Source organism: Prionailurus viverrinus, chromosome F1 (genome assembly GCF_022837055.1).
Source record: "Prionailurus viverrinus isolate Anna chromosome F1, UM_Priviv_1.0, whole genome shotgun sequence".
NCBI lineage: Eukaryota > Metazoa > Chordata > Mammalia > Carnivora > Felidae > Prionailurus > Prionailurus viverrinus.
In genome coordinates this window covers 18486643-18508445 of record NC_062577.1, presented here as the reverse complement: position 1 = coordinate 18508445, position 21803 = coordinate 18486643, and the positions used below count along the sequence as shown (strand labels likewise).

The window sequence follows — 21803 nt, the reverse complement described above, 5'->3', positions numbered from 1 at the left end:
AGTTAAGCTTTCACTTTGAGGAAAACCAGGGAGTAAGCACTTGCTTTTCAAGGTTTTCATGAAGCTATGCTACCTCACTCTTCTTAAAAGAACAGGCGAAGAGGTCCTAAAGGCACTCTATCAGATCTGGTCTCTTTTACTAGGGGACGACAAGGGACAGAAGAGTGAATCTAAACAAACCAAAAGTAGGTAGAGATAATAAGCAGACACACAGAAGGATGGTCCTGTACCTTCTTCAGATTGTATTCTGCTTCATCAAATATACTGCAGGCTTTAAACTTAAAATCTTTGATTCTATGATTTTTCCAACTGTGATGCTCCCAAAGAAATGAGATAAAATGAGAAAATGACTCAATTCATCTGCATCTGCCTCTTTACCTTCCAGCACCCGTTAGGGAAACAGGATGGTCAATCAGGTACTTGAACTTAGTTCTTCGAACAGGGTGATGCCAGACTTGGTCAGTCGGACGCGGAAGAGTGCCCTGGGGATAAAAAAAAAAAAAGCAAATATATGAATACACAGCAGAGGGCGCTGTAGTCAAATGAAATCAATCCTTAATCCTTTCCAAGGTTTACATTAAGGGCAGTTGGATAGTCTGAGGAGAAAAAGAATTCTCATTCAATACTGGGGAGGAAAAGTGAAACTAGGACAATTCCAAAGTGAAAGGAAAATATCAAGACTAAGAGTAGTAATGCTCGCTTAGGTAAATCACATTTAAAAAAGCATTTCCTTGGCAACACTGGTACAAACGATTTTAGTTTTCAAACTAGGAAATTAATTTTAAAGTATTTTGAAAGACAATCAAGAATACATAGTGTTAAAAAAAGAAACAACAGGCCCAAAATGGAGTAAGATGTGCTAAGCCCCACATCAGCAAACCAACATTTCCGTAACATCTTACCTAACCGAAATTCTGGCATCTCCCAAAGGGGCGTTTTAAGCCCATCAGCTGGAAGTTCCTGATCAGCACGAGTGAGGTAATCAGCCTGAGAGGCTCCCACCCTTCCCCCAAGGGGAAGATGACCTTGCCTGAAATAATCCTTTCTTTTGTTAATGACTTCCTTGTCCCTGACCCCTTCTACCAGTAAAAGCCCTCTATTTTGTACAGTTCCTCAGAACTCCTTTCCACTTCCCATAGGGGATGCTGCCTGATTCATGAATTGCTGAAGAAAGCCAATTAGGTCTTCAAATTTACTCAGTTGAATTTTGGTTTTTAACAATAACACGCTCAATAAATACTTAATGAGCTGGACACCAAGAAGACATGTGTTCCCAAGTACTCGATGTATGTGTATGTTCACCTTTGGGGTTTTAGTCTTCTTAGGAGGCAGTAAGTTTTCAGGACAAGGACCAGCATTGGCTGCAGAGGCCAGAGAAAGAAGAACTTCCTCAGGGATGAACTCATTCTGAAGGGATGAAGGAAGGGGTTTTGAACGACCCACCATAGTTTTTTTCTCCTTTAGTTCAGGCAGTCCTAAGAAAGTAATGGGAAAGAAAAACCTGCTGTAGTTTATTGTAGATTTAGTTCGGAGGTTCCCACGCTGCCTCAATACCATCTGTATATTTCCAACAGAGAAAACACTGCTTCTAGCTGCCAGAAACATAACGATATTTTAAACACTGAACATCATCTTGTCAAGGGAAAAAAAAAAAATTGCCTGCCCCCCTCACTTTTACACCACACACAGCTTCAAAATCTGATGCACAATTATTCCACATTCCAAATTGAAAATTAAACTCACTTCACTTGCTCAATGAAACGGGATAGTCTTAAAATGATGGAAATGTCTATTTCCCCTTTGATGTGAGAATGACAGATCTCTCCTCAAAACTGTCAAATTATTGAGTAATTATTTCTGTGTAAAGTCAAAGGTGAGAATAATCGACATTAAATTGGGGCATTTGTAGAGTGGAAGGGATCAGAATCGGGTTTAAGAGGAAAAGCAGGATTAGGACTGTTGGCAATGAAGAGTGGAATCATCTGAGAAAATTGGCTGAGCAGGAACAGTACGAATGTTCCATTCAGCCTGACTAGGGCAGAGGGATTGTGAAGATGGGGAATGGGGGGGAATAAATAGGAAAAAGGCTTCCTATGAAGTCAGTCAAGGAGGGTTGGGCTGTCACTCTTAACAGATCTGCATCCCTCACAAAGTATGGCTTCTGTTAATTTCTACAAGGAGGTCATACCTTCCTGGTTCACCAACAAAACTTCTCAAGTTCACATGACCAAATCTCTTTATCTCTTGAATGTTTGAAAAGGAGTTAGAATATCACAACAGGAAAAAAAAAATGCTGGGTAGGGCTTTAGCGAAATCTTCCCTAAAAACAAGATCAAAGTGTTGGAGGGAGTTTAGCATGGGAGTAGGAATGAGTCTAGCTGATTATTATTCTAGTACAGATCTGCATTATCTGTATATGAATGAAAATTCTTAAATAAGGAATTCTTGTCTTTAGAATAATTACTAAAACCCGATACAAACTGGTTCCTTAAAGTCAGAGACCAGGTACCAAAAAAAGTAGTTTCATGCAACTATTGGTACCTAAAATGGATGAATTTAAAACAATATAAAACTGGGCGCCTGGGCAGCTCAGTTGGTTAAACGTCAGACTTGGGCTCAGGGCATCATCTCACAGCGAGTTCGAGCCCCTCATCGGGCATCGCTGCACACAGCCCGCTAAGGATCCTTAGATCCCCCCCCCCCTCTCTGCCCCTCCCCCCTTGTGCTTGTTCACTCACTCTCTCTAAAAAATAAATAAATATAAAAAATTTTAAATAATAACACAATATAAAGCTCATCATCATTTGGGGCACCTGGGTGGCATAGTCAGTTAAGCGTGGGACTCTTGGTTTCTGCTTAGGTCATGATCTCCCAGTTTACTGGGTTTTAGCCCTGCATCAGGCTCTGTGCAGGCAGCGCAGAGCCTGCTTGGGATACTTTCTCTCCCTTCCCCACTTGTGCTGTCTCTCTCTAAAATAAATAAATAAAACAAACAAAAAACTCAACATCTGAAAACAAAAATTAGTCTTTAGGTGGAGTAGTGAGGCAGGACTCTGACTCAAAAATACTATAAAAGGATTTTTTTTTTTTTTTTATTGAAACGAGTGTATTGGAAAATGCAACTAATTAAGGTAGCCTGATATCTCAGATTCTGGAAAAAGGTGAATGGATTGTGGATTGTGAGTTCCGACTACGGCCATGATCACTGATGTCTGCGGGATCCATGAAGAACTTTACCTGTCTCTTCCTTGGATGCAGAGACTTTTAATTTTTTGCCCTCTGCCGTTGACACGGAGGTTAGCAATGTGGAGGGCGTTTTTGGAAGAGACATAATCAACAATGCCTCCTACCACTTTCTTTAGTAATTTGGAACGTCCCTCCAAAAAGCTAATTTAGAAACAAATCCTCGGCGTCCTGGGATTTGGCAGGTTTGCCACACTGTCCTGCAGACAAAAAAAAAGGGGGGGGGGGGGAGTCCCATTAAGTGCTTAAGAAAAATATGCAAAAATATGCATTTTAGAAAAATATGCAAAGATCAGAGTTTTCAGTCTTAAGATCAGAGTTTATAATACATCTGGCGTGGGTTTTCCTTCTTTGGGGAGACTTCTGGGTTCTCTCACATCACCTGACGCCACTGAAGCCTACGGGTGGGTCAGGGTCTGGGTCCAGGCCGGGAAGGGCACGCTCGGCCCACCCACCTACCGCGGGCCCCACCCGAAGGGCGCCCCTCGGTCCAGGTGGGGAGCTCCGGTCCCCGGCCTCCCGACACGCAGCGTCCTTGAGCACGCCGCCTCCGCGGACTCCGGGCGGGGCAGGGGGCGCGCCCAGGCGGCAATGGACGTGATGGGAAACACGCACTTGGAGCCGGTACCTGTGAATTGTGTTTCCCGCCAGACATCTGGTCGCTTCGCCCTTTCCCGGAACGCCTGCGTGTTGTCATAGAAACCCAGGACCCCGAGCTTTCGCAACGCTCACTGGGGGCTGTCTTGGGCGGTGCCTGCGGAGCGGGGAGACAGCTAACAATCCCAACACTCGGGGATTCGGGGGTTTTCACCGCGGCATAGGTTCAGCAGCCACAGAATACAGAAATATTTAATCGGGCCGTTCTCACGGAGTGCGAAAGTGTCTAGATCCCGGTGCTTCCGCCCGCAGGTCGTCGCCAGTGCGCAGGCGCTAGCAGTGGCCGGGGTCGCTCTTCCCCTCCCCCGGGAAGGACCTCAGTGGCTCCCGACAGCAGGTATCGATGAGCTGGAGCCAGCGTCCCGTAAGAGATTTGTTTTTCCATCGATCTCTCCCACTTTTATGTTGTTTTGCATATTTTTCTAAAAGCCAAATTCAAGGAGAAATTAGGGAATCAAAAGCTCTGGGTCCCCAGCAGTTGAGGCTTCCTTGCCGATGCTGCCCCCTGGCCTTGACATCTCCAACAAGTCTTCCTTGGGCCCTTAAGCACAGCCCTCAGCCCCACCCCATAACCGACCCAGCACACTGAAAGCATTCTTAGGTCTAGGCTTGTGGCTGGAGGCAGGGAAGGAGACTACACTTGAGGCGAAACCAACCCAAGTAACATCGTTGGGTCTTCTTAAAACCCTGTTCTCGGGGAACTGAGAGGAGGAACTGAGATCCCAGCCCCTTACCGCCCCCAAGGATCATTTTCTGTTAAGATGGAGCCTTAATGCCAAACAATGATGGCTGGAATCCCAGTGTCTGGATGACTCCAGTCTAGCAAATAAACTTTAAAAGGAAAGGGAACTTATCTTGTTCAACAGCCCCATTCCTTAGTACCAAGCACAGTACAAGCCCGGCCCAAACACCTTCAGTCCATGGTATTTGAAAATCAACTGGACCGTTCTACTGTCCTGTGCTGACGGATTTGGTTTTTGATGTTCAGGGTAATAGCAATGAAAAATATGAGCAAGTGTGGAAAATAAAAATAGCACAATCCCTGTGGTCCCTTCTAATTCTCCTAGGCAACCACCTTGGCTGTCTGAGCATTTTAGCCTTTAACCCTATCCCATCACCCTAGTTTTTCTCTAGATTTAACAACAATTAAAATACACACATAGCACTCATAGAGCACACATGAACTGGCAGTCACCAAAATCGGCTAAGGGCAGAAACAATGCAGAAGCAGGGGGACAGTAATTTTCCTGCAAATTATATTTGTGTTTCTCCATCTTCATCGTTGTTGTGACTATACATTTCTAGTTTGGAACCATAAGAAGACTGAACGTCAGAGGCCCTAAAATTACAGCTCTCAGCTTATACAGTTTATCAAGCCTTTGGGTACTGGAAGAACAAAATAATTCATCTTACACATTCTTAACCTGTTTTTTTTTTTTTTTTTTTTTTAATCTCAGTAGGACATTGATAGAAGAGGTGAAGACCCGCAAACAGATTCAAGAGATACATAGAAGTATAATCCAGGGGCACCTAAGTGGTGCAGTGGGTTAAGCGTCCAACTCTTAATCTCAGCTCAGGTCCTATCAGGGCTCCTGGGATTGAGCCCCGCCTCGGGTTCTTGGCTGCCAGCCTGAAGCCTGCTTGGATTCTTTCTCCCTCTGTTTCTGTTCTTCCTCCATGCACTCGCTCTACAGCAAAGGTTAACTTCTCATTTTCTGTCCTGTGCAGGGGTGTGGTGATTACACAGGCTGTTTCCTGAGCAAAGTTGTAGAAATGTGTGGAGTAATAAGCACAAGAACAGATGAGAATTTAAGAACATCACAATTGGGGCGCCTGGGTGGCTCAGTCGGTCAAGCACCCGACTTGGGCTCAGGTCATGATCTGCCGGTTCATGGGTTCGAGCCCCGTGTCAGGCTCTGTGCTGACAGCTCAGAGCCTGGAGACTGCTTTGGATTGTGTCTCCCTCTCTCTCTGCTCCTCCCCCACTTTCACTCTGTCTCTCTCTCTCAAAAACAATCATAAAAAATTTAAAAAAAAATTACAGTAAGACCATAGCTATCGAAGAATACAGTTGCTACTCTTGGGAAATTCCTCTTGTAATTTTGAATGCTAGCAAGGGAACCTAAAGCGGACAAAGGTAAAGTATTATTGAAGTCTTTGATGGAAAATATTACGGCAAAGGGTGCCTGGGTGGCCCAGTCGGTTAAGTGTCCGGCTCTTGGTTTCGGCACAGAGCACAATCATACAGTTTCATGAGTTCGAGCCCCACATCAGGCTGTGCGCTGACAGTGCAGAGCCTGCTTGGAATTCTCTTTCTCTCCCTCTCTCTGCTCTTCCCCCACTTGCTTCTCTGGCTCTCTCAAGTAAATAAACTTAAAAAAAAAAAAAAAGTATCACAGCAAAATCCAAGATGAGCAGGTAATAATTTTCCTAAATAGAAAACCTCACGATAGTAAAAATGTCAGCCCAAGGTAGAAGCGGGGCTAACTGAGCTGGCTGGCATCGGCTGACTTCGGTGGCAGCTTAACACCAACTCAGCAGGAGGGTCCTCCGGCTTCGAGTGGACGTGATCTCAGAACAGAACCAGTCAGTGTGATCACTAAACATGCCCTCAACTGGGAAAAGAAACTACAAACAGTGGGAGCGTGTTTGCACCCATCTCCTTTGTACCAATTCATTTTCTAAATGTGTGGGCAGGGATTGGACACCCACCTGCGGGCACTTACATGTCGCATGCATGGCTCCAGGAGGGAGTTTGAGTGGGAAGTAGGCCAGTGTTTGTACTTAATGTAAAGAACGAAGCTACCAATGAATGTTGTGAAAGAGACGTGAGGGAAAGAAATCAAGACGTTAGGAAAAGTACTGCCCAGCCAAGCACTTCTCAGGGGAAGCAGAACGTCAGCCGGTCTTAGTTCCATCATTCAATTCACTTAAGTACCCTCCTTCTGATTCCCCGTGGGTGTGCCTACAGGAAGAACTATGCTTTCGACTTTGTTCACAAGCATTATCTTCAGTGCAGACCACAGTACCGGAACATGGCACTGATGCAGTCTAGAACAAACTCATCTTTCTCATCAGACCATAAAGTGGGCTTCTACAGAGCAAATTCAGTCAGCAACCGTGCTGGGCTGAGTATGCCCGTCCATGTGCGATTTCTCGTGGCACATGTACAAACCGGTATGCCAGTTTTATTCACCAGATCCATGACCGTAGGTAGTTGAGTCCAAATGCAGGCTGAGCCTAAAAGGTCAGCACCCTCAACTTCGGTAAGTTCATCAAGGAAAACTACCACACTGTGGCTTCGCCCCTAGTGCCAATCAGTATTCACGTGGTCCAAGAAATAGGGCGGGAGGGGGACACCTAAGGGGGAAGGGACTTCCTCCTTCCCACTCCTCTGGTCCTGCAGAGGCAGGTGGGTAGAGCTAGACCATGGAAGACTAGAGAAATTCTTGGCTGTCCGTGTGATAAATGCTTTTATGGAAAGAGTGTTGTGATATCCAATCCTGGTCGTAATAGGTTTCCATTAGGAGGAGATTCTTTGGAGGAAGGAAAGCAATGTCTCTCGCTTCAAAATCCGTTTCCCCAAGTCTTGTCTGAAAAGGCACGCTTCTTGACCAACAGATTTTCCACCTCTCATTAGAAAACGAAGTCCATTTCTGCCCATTAGGGGAGGGGGTAGATGCATTTTCAGAAACAGCCATTCACAAGTTTTAAGAGGCCCAGAGCAAAAGGAATCAAGCAAGCAACAAAGACCACAATAAAGAGGAGGCTCCAAGTGTCACTGTCACAACTGGGCCTTGTTATTTATTAACCTGGCATCTGTAACCTGGCTCCTCCTCTATCATTCTGGATAAGAAAATTGTTCTTTGCCTTCTCTCTGGCTATCTTCAGCACATAAAGCTGCCTGACATGGAGAGGAAAAACATTTATAATTATGAAATATGTAGATGATATGGAATAAACTTGGAAGTTACTGTGAAAACAAGAGAGACTAGGTTTTCTCCAAATATATCTATTCCCCACACTCTTCAAATATGCAACAGGTTACCATTTTTGAACGTAGAGTTTAAGTTCACATTAAGACAGTGCATACTAAAGAAAGTGATGGTACCGGTGATTCGACAACCAGGGAAGGGGACGAGGGGATGGGGCTCCTGAATCGGAAACTCAGAAAAAGAGTAAACACGACTGAATTAGAAAAGACCTCGGGTTCTCCATGACCCTTCTGCTGCGCTCAGAACACGACAGATTTAAAGCACAAGCTGGACAGGTGGAGACCCAGGAAGGACAGAGTGCTGGCTGGCTGGGGCCTGAGCTCTCTCCTCTCACCCAAGAGTTGGCACATTCGCACACGGGAATTTGAATTGTATCCCTAATCGACTGGACGCACAGACTTCCTCCTGTTTCAGAATTATTTAAAACAATGTGAAAAGTACATCTGCCACTTTGTTAAAACATGACCACCACGAAGCACAGTGGAGTCTCTGCCAGCTTGAAAGCACGCCACCGGGACGGGCATCCTGACAGCGGAAATGGGAATGCAATGTTGTAATGTAGAAGCAAGAAGAAAGCATTTAGAAAGAAGGAATACAGAAGAGGCAATCTGGAATTAAAAAAAAAAACAAACCATTACTTCTGAGATTAACCCTTTCTTTTTCTCAAGTCCAAATTAGCTACTTAAAAGTCTTGATGGTTTATGGGGTCGCCTGGGTGGCTCGGTCAGTTTAGCATCCAACTCTTGATTTCAGCTCAGGTCATGATCTCAGGGTCATGAGATCGAGCCCCGAGCTTTGGGCTCTGTGCTGGGTGTGGAACCTGTTAGTTCTCTCTCTCTCTGTCTCTCTCTCTCTCTCTCTCTCTCTCCCTCTGCTCCTCCCCCGCTTGCACGCGCTCTCTCTCAAAAAAAAAAAAAAAGTCTTTATGCTTTACACACACACAAAATGGAAACTTTATTAAGAACTTTGTAGATTATATAGATTGTACAGCATTCCTACTAATGTAAAGCTGATCAATTTTATCATTCTTGATGTTCAAACAGAGCATTAAGTTATGGTGAGAAGATCATTGGGGGGTGGCAAGCCGGAAGGCCTTTACTCTCCCTGTTTCAACCAGAGTTGAAGCCGTGTTTTACCTCCTTCATAAACTGGGTTCCAACATTCTATTACCTGATATACCAGATGGAAACTTTAGTCATGCTAGAAACTACTCAAATGCTTATGTAAGCTTTACTAATAATACTCATTTTATTCCTCAAAACCTTTATGTCCCAGTTTCTTCGGTTTCTGAGCCATAAACGTAAAGCCTGGAGATAAGATATGTAAAGCAATGTCTAAGGCCTTTCTCGGATAGTATATATGCATACATATATAAACTGTCTTATATAAACTACCTAAGTCACATAAAGTTTTGCACAAGATTAGTAAGCAAGCCCGTTACACATTATTAACAAAAGTATGAACTATGTCTTCCATTAAGAATTTTGCCTTCCAAGACGATAAGCATTCTTTACACTGGCAAAAGTAAGGCCTCATTAATTGCCTTCCTCTCCATAAATTCTAAAATTTAACTATAAAATATACACATTAGTTCTAACACTTGACTGCAATACCTAGGTAAAAGCAGACATACTTTTCTTTTTAGCAGCTTACCCCTATGCTAAACAAGATAAAGATGAAAGTAATTTTGGAGGCGGAAACATGAGTGCCACTCAATCTTGTTCAATTCTTGTCGGTTCCATTTCGGGAGAGCTTATAAATCAGTCAAGGTATGACGGGGACTGACATCATCTCGAGTCTGTGTGAAAGCACATATTCTCGGGAGTGTGCAGCATATGAAACATTCACATTTTTAAAAGATTCCAACCAGATAATAAGGATTCAGATTTAGACTTTACGGAGGGTAAGAGGATAACGAGGCCCTTTTTTGGCCAGAACTAGTGCTCTGCAACAAACCCATGAGGTAGTTATCACCCCCATTTATAGATGAGGAAAACTGTGGCTCTGATAAATGAAGCAACTGTGCCCACTGTCAAGCCGCTAGTAAGCATGGGGTTGTCTGCATCAAATGCCTGTGCACGCTTTTTTGCTGCGCCCGTGATGCTCTGACTGGGTATTTTGGGTAGGAGAGAACAGGTGTACCAAAGAACAGGGCTCCAGCCAGCCATCCCAATCTCAACCAGAAGCAGCTATATTTTATCTGTTTTGCATGCTGGGCTTATGTGTAACAATTTACTTTTTTTAATGGTTTCATAATTAAAACAAATGCTACATCAGGCCTCTGGTTACCACAGTTGTAGTAGTTTATCTTCGTTATTTTTCGCCATGCAAAACAATAAACTTTACGCAAAATTACCTGTGGCCACACAAAACCAACCTATGTTTTTGCATAAAGGGCCTCAACGATTCATAAATTATATCTTTTTAGGCTACATAGCCCACATGACCAATCTTTAAATACACACTGTTCTGTTAGGCTTTCTACAAAGACTTCAGGATTCCATTTTTCAGGCAAGTGGAATTTTAAAATTCAATGAAAACTGCCTATCCTAAATGAATTACTTGTGCAACATAATGTGTTTGCGATTACAGAGTATTTACACCCTACACCTTATTAACCTGCCAATGTCACCTATTTTACCCTACAACTAAAAGGAAAACAACATTTTCCCCACCCCTTATGCTTCCAAAAGCAAAAAGTAGTTACTGTCATGTTGGGTTTTTTTTTTTTCCTTTCTTCAGCTTCAAATGCAAATTCGTCATTGGGGCTCACCTCTGATAACTGCAGTATTTCCTGCCTCGGGCTTTGCAATAGAAGCCTGACAAAATAGCGTTTGCTTAGGCAATAATTTAGGGTTTACCTTATTTGTGATTGCTATTGTGACTACTATAGCTAAAAGGTATAATTTTATGGTCTTCTTTAAATTTTATGCATTTGAATGTTTTTTACACTAATTTTTCCCAGTAAAGTCCACTATCAAACAAACAAATAAAAATAGTAGTTACTGAAAGGTCACAAGCAGCCTCAATGTTCTGATTAAGTTCTAACATAGAGCAAGCAACTTTATTTAGGCAATTGCAGGAGATTAATCCACCAAAAACAAACAAAACCCATTTCCCTTCACTATCCAGAACTGAAAAATGAAAGCATCTAACAGATATATGACAAAGGTTGAGATTTAGCTGTTGTTTTGGAAAAAAACACAAAAATGGCTGCTATCATTAATACTTCTCACAGGAAGAGGGGCGGCGCCTGGGGGGCCTCAGCAGGTTTAGCATTAGACTCCATTATTTCAGCCCAGGTCATGACCTCAGTTTGTGAGATCAAACCCCCTCCAGACACTGAGCCTTGTATTGGGCTCCACGCTGACAGGGCAGAGCCTGCTTGGGATTCTCTCTCCCTCTCCCTCTGCCCCTCCCCAACTCCTGCATGCGCACACCCTCTTTGCTCTCTCAAAGTAAATAAACAAACTTAAAATACTTCTTACAGGAACAAAATTTGAAACTCTTCCTTGTTCATAAGGAAAAAAGTATTGTCCCGTAACTAACTTTGACCCCTATTAGCAAGAGGAAAAATCAAAACCATCCTAAAACATATAGAGGTTTTAATTTATTTAGGAGTGTAAGTAGTGTTTTGTTTTTTTTTTTTAACATTTACTTATTCATTTTGAGAGACAGCGACACAGCAAGAGAGTGCACACACGAGTGGGGGCCAGGGGCAGAGAAAGAGAGAGAGTGAGAGAGAATCCGAAGCGGGCTCCGGATCAGCGCAGAGCCCCACGCGGGGCTCGATCTCACAAACTGTGGGATCATGACATGAGCCGAAATCAAGAGCCAGACACTCAACTGACTGAGCCACCCAGGCACCACAGTAGTGATTTAAAGAAAAAGACTTCTGCTGAAAGCAGCTAGCAGGAAGGCCACAGCTACCAAACTAGTTTCTCTCACAGAAAGCAGCTATTTTTTAAGTGTTTGTGAAAATTTCTTAAAGCATTCTTATCATTCTAGAGTCTTTAGTTTTAAGCATATTATTTGTTGTCACATCAAAGTCTCTGGGCAGAAAAACAAAATCACCAATAAAAGGAAGAGGAGAGCTTAAAAAAAAACAGCACTGGTCAGTCCAACAAATACAGTATTCAGAATCAGTACAAAGCAACAAAGTCCTCGTCAATGAGAGTGTAACATCCACAGCACTTAACAGAAATACAGATCTAAGAATTCCATGGTCTCAGAGATCTACCACTCCTTAAGTAGATGACTTATGCATAAATAAGTCTTAGATCAATCTGGTTTTCTTAACTCTCTCGTCATATTAAAAACAGAGTTATCAACTCAAGTGATTGACTCATTTTAATTTTTAATAAAAATGCCAGAAAGTACAAGCTATATTAAAGCAATCTGTGGAGGTTATGGCTCCATTACAATTACCAGACCACTGTATAGACAATTACCGCTTGGGAACATGGGAGTTACTTTTTAAAAAATAACCTCTTTTCGCATGCACTTTTATCTGTTAAAAAGCTGGATTTGGTATTTGGGAATGGCCTGAACTCATATGGATCAAAGGTACTGGAATAAAATTGGTAATGAGGCTGGATACTTGGGGTACAAATTCAGGTGTGTTTACTAACAAAGTCTATTTACCTTCTTATGAGACTCACACAGACTTTAAAACAATTCCAAAAAGATGTCCCAAAACTTTTTGGATGGAAGTAGGGCTGTTATAATACCAAGATAACTTCTCAAGGTGGCTACTCCAAGTAAGAATCCTCTTTTGATTAATTCTTCGGTCTCGCTTCACTGAGTGGAAACTTCAACTACATGGTCGCGGATATCCCGTTCGATGCTTGGTCTTTACAAACATAATCACACCTCATACGTATGAACAAAACAATTCCTGCACACCACACTTTATCAGCAATGGGCATCTTATAACATGGAAACATCACATAATAGAGTACCTTTTCTTCAAAATGATCACATATTAATTTGTTTCACCTAAAGCATACTAGCATTAAAAATGCCATAATTGAGCAATGCAGAAGCCAGCTTCTGGATCTTTAAAAATCACTTTAATATTAATGGAGGTGATTAATACTTATATGTCACAGACTTATTAGTGTGCAAAATGTTTCAAGTCAGTATTTATTAAACAATAAGTATACCAAAGGGTACTTCTAAATAACTTCCAAAAAGTTATTACCTTAAAGTTTAAACAAAGCAGTTACCTTCCACATAAATTCCATGATAAATTAATTTAAACACACGATTGATTCAGCAAGTCTTTAAAAATTGCTTTGGAAACTGTACAAGGAAGCATTTTTCTTTGTCCTGTGTCACTTCTTTCTTTTTCCCTTCCTACTTCTGTCCCCCTCAGTTTATAATATTTCGGATGTAAACTCAGGAATTCAAAATGAACGGTGTAAGTTTGCTTCACAGAAATTATGACCTACACCTTATAGAGAAACAAGGCAAAAACTGAACAGAACTGTACTTCTTTCCAAAAAAAAAAAAAAAAAAATACAATTAAGATGTATAACAAGATTATCTTTGGAAACTAGTTATTTCCCCTCTACTAAAAACAGCAAAATGTTCCACATTATTTTTTCTTTCCCAAGTACACAGTTAATTAGCATACATTCCAACAGTGTGCATGAAAAAATTTCTAAGCCTAAAATATTTAAATGATTTCTTCGTGTTTTGGCTAATTCAGTGGCCAAGAAAACATGTTTAGTCATGATGTTTAGATGGAGTCAAAAAACGAAAAGCCAGCAAAAATCTGTCATTATGTCAGCTATCAGTCCCCTTCTCCCAAACAGGTAGGGGGAAAAAAAAAAAAGTACTGCTTCAAGTGCACAAGATTCCAGTAAACTTCCAACATCTCAGCTGACCTAGGAATGGAGCAAGCCATCTGTAAAGCCTGGAGTGGTCCAAATAGCACAGATAACTTCAGTAACAGCTGGAAACAGATGCTGGCCCCAAATCAGGCAGAAATCCCATCTTCAGTGTCAAGGAATGAAACGGGAGTCCAAGCTTCTAAAACACGTACCGACAAGTCCAGGAACGCGGACGGATATAATCCAGAAATGTGGGCTTTGATGGGGAAAAAACAAGGGAAGAGTGGCTTATTTGCAGGCACTGTGAGCACGAGGTGTCAGGGTAGATAGGGGTGTTAATGCTACACATCGCACAGTTTTACAATGCCTCCCAGCACTTCCACAACCTCTAAGCTGTAAGCAGCTCACTAATTCAAAAGATTTTTATCCGCAACACAGATTATACCGATTTACAAGTTTTACGCAAAGCTTCTGACCAAATTCCAAACAGGCACTACCTCTTTTCTGTATCTTGCATTTTATCTTAGCACAGGCCTACTTTTGGTGGTCTAAAATCTGAATGGTGGTAGGGTGAGGATGCTAAAATATATGCACAAATTACTATAATATGAGGTTTGAAATGACTAAATGAGAACAGATGAAGCACCGTGAAAGGTCAGAAATGGGAAAAGACTGGAGCAAGAATCTGAAAAAGCTGGAAGATGTTGCATCCAAACCGGATTTGAAAAGAAAATCTGACAGGTGGATTTGGAGTGCAGAGAGTACCATAAGCAGAGACAGCCCAAAGCAGCTAGTTCAGATGTAAAAAGGGGGTTAACAGGAAATAAGGAGGGAGCATTGGGGCAGCATAACAAAAACAAGGCCGTAGGAGAAGCTTTGGGAGAGAAGCTGATTAACTGGACTCTAGGCAACTTCAGTCATAGGTCCCCGTGAGAGATACTCAAGTAGATAGATCAAGGAGGCACCATTAAATATTCGGGAGTTCTCCATACGCAACTAGAAGTGAAGGCTCTAAAAATGAGAATCGTACATAATCACAAACAACAACAACAAAATCAAGGGAAAAGGGATCCTAGGCATATGAGTGTAGCCGGACTTTTTCACAAACAGTTCGCTATTCTGGGATGACGTGGTGGCCGGAGGGGCACACGTGCCATTGCGAAGACTCTGCAGAACACCACATTTTCAGGACACAGGAAGAAAATCAGAAAACACTACAGAAAAAGCAGTGAAAGGGGGAGAAAAAAAGAGAGAACCGAAAACTAGGAGTGCTCAGTGTAAACAAAACCAGAGAAAAGAAAAATTTCAAAGACTGTGCAGTAAGATCAAATAGTAAGCTAACCCTTTTACCTCCCTCCCCTTAACATTAATCTGGCATCATCTCCACTACTCTTCTCCTTAATATTGCCCACGAACCCTCACAACCAGGGGGCGAAAACATTGCTTTTCCGCTCCAGCCTGAATGAGGACTCACATTTTTCAGAGGACAGTGCTGACGTGCATACCACTCTTGGGAATAAAAGCACAGGATGACTCCGTTGCCCGCGAAAAGGGAAGTCCACACCATAACATTCCAAAATGGCCTTTTCCGACTGTCATTGACAATGAAGTTGAAAGCCACTGAAGTCAGAAAGATGATAAAAAATGTAACAATCTGTCAGGAAATAAGTGGCTTCAGATATATGCTCTGATCATCATCACAATGAGCATCAACTGTGGGTATTCAGGTTTGTTTATTTATTTATACAGGTATACAGGTCTTATAAGTGAAAATGAAACTTCAGAGTTAAAATTTATCAGTGATTAATTGGAAATCAAATAATATTCAGGACAGGTGAAAATGTATTTCATGGACTCATTCATATTTAACCTTGTCCCTCCACCCACCCACCCAAAAAAGGGTCCGTGTTTTTCAGGGAGAGAACACTGAATTGTTTAAAGTTTTCATGACCTCCCAAATTACTGTTGTCATTAGTCTTCAAGGCTCTTTATGTCCATTTCTCTACTTCAAATTTAAGCACCCTGCAACAGCGTGTGTTTAAATTACTCAAAATCAATGTTGTAAGCATCTCACAAACACTGCCTCGAAATGGTATTAACTAACATCTGGTTTTCTAGACTGCCTTATAGATTTTTTTCTTTTTTAATTAATTTATTTAAATTTAAGTTAGTTAACATACAGTGTAGTACTGGTTTCAGGAGAAGAGCCCAATGATTTATCACTTACATATAACATGCAGTGCTCATCCCAACAAGTGCTCTCCTTAATGCCCATCACCCATTTAGGCCATCTCTCCACCCAACACCCTCCACAGCAACCCTCTTTCTTCTCTGTAGTTAAGAGTTTCTTATGGTTTGCCTCTCTCTCTGTTTTTATCTTATTTTTCCTTCCCCTCCTCTATGTCCATGTTGTGTTTCTTAAATTCCACAAGTGAAATCAATGACATTATCTTCCTATGACAGACTTTTTGCCTAGAATACACTCTAGTTCCACTCATGTTGTTGCAAATGGCAAGATTTCATTCTTTTTGATCGCTAAGTAATATTCCATGGTATATGTAAACCATGTCTTCTTTATCCATCTATCAGTCAATGGACATTTGGGCTTTTTCCATAATTGGCTACTGTTAATAGCGCTACTATAAACACTGGAGTGTATGTGCCCCCTTTGAATCACCATTTTTGTATCCTTTGGATAAATACATAGTAGCGCAATTGCTGGCTGGTAGGGTAGTTCTATTTTTAATTTTTTGAGGAACCTCCATACTGTTTTCCAGAGTAGCTGCACCAGTTTGCATTCCCACCAACACTACAAAAGGGTTCCCCTTTCTCTGCATCCTCACCAACATCTGCTGTTTCCTGAGTTATTAATTTTAGCCATTCTGACAGGTGTAAGGTGGTATCTTACTGTGGTTTTGATTTGTATTTCTCTGATGAGGAGTGATGTTGAACATCTTTTCATGTGTCTGTTAGCCATCTGGATGTCTTCTTTAGAAAAGTGTCTATTCATGTCTTTTGCCCATTTCTTCATCGGATTATTTCTTTTCTAGGTGTTGAGTTTGATAAGCTCTTTATAGATTTTGGATAGTAACCCTTTATCTGATACATCATTTGCAAATATCCTCTCCCATTTCATCAGTTGACTCTGGAGTTGCTGATTGTTTCCTTCACTGTGCAGAAGCTTTTTATCTTGATGAGGTCCCAATAGTTCATTTTTGCTTTTGTTTTCTTGCCTCCAGAGAAATGTCTAGTAAGAAGCTGCTGAGGCTGAGGTCAAAGAGGTTACTGCCTGATTTCTCCTCTAGGATTTTGATGGTTTCCTGTCTCACATTTACGTCTTTCATCCATTTTGAATTTAATTTTGTATATGGTATAAGAAAGTGACCCAGTTTCATTCTTCTGCATGTCACTGTCCAGTTTTCCCAGCACCATTTGCTGAAGAGACCATCTTTTTTCCATTGGACACTCTTTCCTGCTTTGTCGAACCATAGATTTGTGGGTCCATTTCTGGGTCCCTATTTTATTCCATTGATCTATGTGTTTGTTTCTGTGCTAGTACCATACTGTTTTGATGATTACAGCTTTACAATAAAGCTTGAAGGCCAAAATTTTGATGCCTCCAGCCTTGGTTTTCTTTTACAACATTAGATTATTCAGGGTCTTTTCTGGTTCTGTACAAATTTTACAACTGTTTGTACTAGCTCTGTGAAGAGTGCTGGTGTTACTTTGATGGTGATTACATTGAATGTACATTGCTTTGGGTGGTACAGCCATTTTAACAATATTTATTCATCCAATCCATGAGCGTGGAATCTTTTTCCATTTCTTTGTGTCTTCCTTAATTTCTTCCATAAGCTTTCTATAGTTTTCAGCATACAGATCATTTATCTCTTTGGTTATTTATCTCTAGGTATCTTATGGTTTTTGGCACAAATGTAAATGGGATAGACTCCTTGATTTCTCTTTCTGCTGCTTTATTCTTTGGGTATAGAAATGCAACCAATTTCTCTACGCTTATTTTATATCCTGCAACTTTGCTGAATTCATATATCAGTTCTAACGGTTTTTTGGTGGGGTGTTTCAGGTTTTCCATGTAAAGTATCACGTCATCTGCAAAATGTAAAAGATTGACTTCTTCGTTGCCAATCTGGATGCCTTTTATCTTTTTGTTATCTGATTGCTGACGCTAGGACTTCCAGTACATAACAGTGGTGAGAGTGGACATCGCTGTTGTGTTCCTGATCTTAGGGGAAAGCTCTGTTTTTCCCCATAGAAGATGATATTGGCTGTGGGATCTTCATAAATGGTCTTTAAGATGTTGAGGTAAGTTCCTTCTATCCTTACTTTCTTGGGGGTTTTCATCAAGAAGAGATGCTGTACTCTGTCAAATACTTTTTCTGCATCTATGGAGATGATCATATGGTTCTTATCCTTTCTTCTATTAATGTGGTATATCATATTGATTGATTTGCAAATATGGAACCAGCCTGCAGCCCAGGAATAAATCCCACTTGATCATGGTGAATAATACTTTTAATGTACTGTTGAATTTGATTTGCTTGTATCTTGACAAAAATTTTTGCATCCACGTTCATCAGGGATACTGGCCTTTTTATTCCCCTTTTTAGTGGGGTCTTTACCTGGCTTTGGAATAAAAGTAATGCTGGCTTCATCGAATGAGTTTGGAAGCTTTCCCTCCATTTCTATTTTTTGAAACAGTGTGAGAAGAATAGTTATTAACTCTGCTTTAAGTGTCTGGTAGAGTTCCCCTGGGAAGCCATCTGGCCAAGGACTCTAATTTGTTGGGAGATTTTTGATAAATGATTCAATTTCTTTGTTGGTTATAGGCCTGCTCAAATTTTCTATTTCTTCCTGTTTCAGTTTTGGTAGTGTGTGGGTTTCTAGGAATTTGTCCATTTCTTCCAGATTGCCCAGTGTGTTGGTATATAATTTTTCATAGTATTCTCTTATAATTGCTTGTATTCCTGTGCTGTTGGTTGTGATTTTTCCTCTGTCATTCATGATTTTACCTATTCGGGTCCTTTCTCATTCTTTTTGGTAAGTCTGGCTAGGGGGTTATCAATTTTGTTTATTCTTTTAAAGAACCAGCATTTAGTTTCATTGATCTGTTACTCTGTTTTTCTGTATCATTTATTTCTGCTCTAGTCTTTATTATGTCCCTTCTTCTGCTGGCTTTAGGCTTTATTTGCTGCTCCTTTTCCAGCTCCTTTTGGTATAAGGTTAGGTTGTGTACTTGTGACCTTCCCTGCCTCTTGAGATAGGCCTGAATTGCCATGTACTTTCCTCTTCTGACTGCTTTGCTGTAACCCAAAGGGTTTGGACTGCCATGTTTTCATTTTAAACAGCTTCCATGTTTTTTTGTTTTTTTCTTATTTCTTAATTTCCTGGTTAACTCATTCTTTAACTTCCATGTATTTGAAAGTTTTCCAAATTTTTTCTTGTGGTTTACTTGCATGGTATGATATAGATTTTTTTCTACCTGTTGAGAGCTGATTTGTGACCCAGTATGTGATCTATTCCAGAAAATGTTCCATGTGCACTCAAGAAGAATGTATGTTCTGCTGCTTTAGGATGAAATGTTCTGAATATATCTGTTAAGTCCAACCCATCCAGTGAGTCACTCAAAGCCACTGTTGATTTTCTGTCCATTGTTAGATCATCTGTCCACTGCTATTAGTGGGATGTTAATGTCCCCTACTATAATGGCATTATTATCAATGAGTTTATGTTGTTATTAATTGATTTATATATTTGGGTGCTCCCACATTGTAAGTGTTGCTACAGTTGTTAGATTTTCTTGATGGATAGACCCACTATGATATAATGCCCTTCTTCATCTTGTTACAGTCTATGCTTTAAAACAGTTTGATAGAAGTATGGCTCTTCTGGCTTTCTTTTGACCTCCATTAGCATAACAGATGGTTTGCCATCCCCTCACTTTCAATCTGCAAGTGTCTTTAGGTCTAAAATGCTCTCTTGTAGGCAGAATACAGATGGATCTTGTTTTTTAATTCATTCTGATACCCTATGTCTTTTGGTTGGAGCATTTAGTCCATTTACATTCCAAGTAATTATTGAAAGATAGGAGTTCAGTGCTATTGTGTTATCTGTACAGTCTGGTGTTTCTGGTGACGTTCTCTGGTCCTTTGTAGTCTTTGTTGCTTTGGTCTTTTTTTCCTCCACTCAGACCCCCTTTAAATTTCTTGCAGGGTGGTTTAGTGGTCATGAACTCCTCAGTTTTTGTCTGGGAAAGCTTTTAAGTTTACTTATTTTTTTTTAAATTTTTTTTTCAACTTTTTAAAATTTATTTTGGGACAGAGAGAGACAGAGCATGAACGGGGGAGGGGCAGAGAGAGAGGGAGACACAGAATCGGAAACAGGCTCCAGGCTCCGAGCCATCAGCCCAGAGCCTGACGCGGGGCTCGAACTCACGGACCGCGAGATCGTGACCTGGCTGAAGTCGGACGCTTAACCGACTGCGCGACCCAGGCGCCCCTAAGTTTACTTATTTTTAATGAGAGAGGGGTAGGGAGGGGCAGAGAGTGAGAGACAGTCCCAGTCAGGATCCGTACCGTCAACACAGAGCCCAATGCATGGCTTGAAGTCGGACGCTTAACTGAGCCAGCCACCCAGATGTCCTGGTCTGGGAAACTCTTCATCTCTCCTATTCTGAATGACAGTCTTGCTGGATAAAGCATTCCTGGCTGCATATTTTTCCCATTCAGCACATTGAATATTTCCTGCAAATCACTTCTGGTCTGCCAAGTTTCAGTGAACAGGTCTACTACTAACCTTAGGTGCCTAGCCTTGTAGGTTAAGGACCTTTTGTCCCTAGCTGCTTTCAGAATTCTCTCTTTATCTTTGTATTATGCAAGTTTTGCTATATGTCATGGTGTTGGCCTGTTTGTGTTGACTTTGGTGGGAGTTCTCTTGCCTCTTGGACTTGGATGCCTGTTTCCTTCCCCAGATCAGGGAAGTTCTCAGCTATAATTTGTTCAAATAAACCTTCTGCCCCTCTTTCCCACTCTTCTTCTGGGACTTTATGATATAGATATTGTTTCGTTTCATGGGATCATTGGGTTTCCTAAGTCTTCCCTTGTGATCTAACACTTTCCTTTCCCTTTTCCAGCTTCCTTATTTTCTACAATTTTACCTTCTATATCACCTATTCTCTCCTCTGCTTCTTCAATCCTCGTTTTCACTGTATCCAGTTTGTTTTGCATCTTAGTTATAGGATCTTTTATTTCAGCCTGACTAGTTCTTAGGTCTTTGATCTCTGCAGCAAGAGTTCTCTGGTGTCTTCCAGGCTTTTTTCAAGACTAGCTAGTAGTCTTACGACTCTTGTTTTCAATTCTTGTTCAGATATATTGTTTTTGTCTATTTTGAGTAAGTCCCTACCCATGATCTCTTCTTGACCTTTCCTTTGGGGAGAATTCCTCTGTCTTGTCACTTTGGCTAAGTTTCTGTCTTCTGCGTGTTTTAAAATCTTGTTACATTTCCTAGACCTGAGAGTAATGCTGTTAAAAAGGAGCTGTACACTGTCTGGGGCCTGGCACTCGAGGAAGTGTTTCTGGTATATGCTGTGTGCACTCTGCTGTTGCATTCTGGCTGCTCTTTCCCACTGGTCAGTCCTCTGCAGAGCTCCTCCTTGTCTGCAGTGAGGGAGTGTTTGGACCTTTAACTAGCTGTGTTTTGATTTGTTTGTTGGAGTAACTCTGGAAAACAGGAGGAGAGAGGGAAAGCCTGATCCCCCCACCACCACCAAAATGAAAAAAAGAAAAGGAAACAAAAGGGAACAATAACAACAAAAAAACTCTCAAACAGAGAATCAAAAAACTATACGGCTGATTCCAAACAAAAAGGAAAAAAAAAAGAAAAAGAAGAAAAAATAAAAAAGCCCCTTCCAAAAAAAAGAGAAAAGAAAATGAAAAAAAACAAACAAGAAACTATAAACCTGGTTCCAAAAGAAAAAAAGAAAAAAGAATTGCAGGTGTCATTGTCAAGCACTCAATTTTCAGCGCACTTGGGGCATGCTGGGTGCTGGCTGTGC

General features: G+C 41.3%; 2 protein-coding genes across 7 annotated transcripts in view; both read right to left on the bottom strand.

The window, feature by feature from the left end:
- AXDND1 (axonemal dynein light chain domain containing 1) overlaps positions 1 to 16380 on the bottom strand; it is a 96488-nt gene extending 80108 nt beyond the window's left edge. Inside the window, exons 1-6 of one of the 5 annotated variants that reach the window (XM_047840239.1) lie at positions 16373 to 16380; positions 5893 to 5901; positions 3872 to 3912; positions 3238 to 3443; positions 1303 to 1475; positions 379 to 482 (exon numbers count right to left, since the gene is read on the bottom strand). In XM_047840239.1, coding sequence (XP_047696195.1) covers positions 379 to 482; positions 1303 to 1475; positions 3238 to 3331 — 371 coding nt within the window. In that variant the 5' untranslated portion in view covers positions 3332 to 3443; positions 3872 to 3912; positions 5893 to 5901; positions 16373 to 16380. The other 4 variants (XM_047840240.1, XM_047840241.1, XM_047840242.1 and 1 more) reach the window with 4 other exon arrangements.
- Positions 12228 to 21803, bottom strand: part of SOAT1 (sterol O-acyltransferase 1) — an 84917-nt gene continuing 75341 nt past the window's right edge. For both annotated transcript variants that reach the window (XM_047840245.1, XM_047840246.1), the window contains 2 exons: positions 15207 to 15352; positions 12228 to 13988 (listed from right to left, as the gene is read on the bottom strand). In XM_047840245.1, coding sequence (XP_047696201.1) covers positions 13932 to 13988; positions 15207 to 15352 — 203 coding nt within the window. In that variant the 3' untranslated portion in view covers positions 12228 to 13931. The remainder of the gene's footprint in view (positions 13989 to 15206; positions 15353 to 21803) is intronic.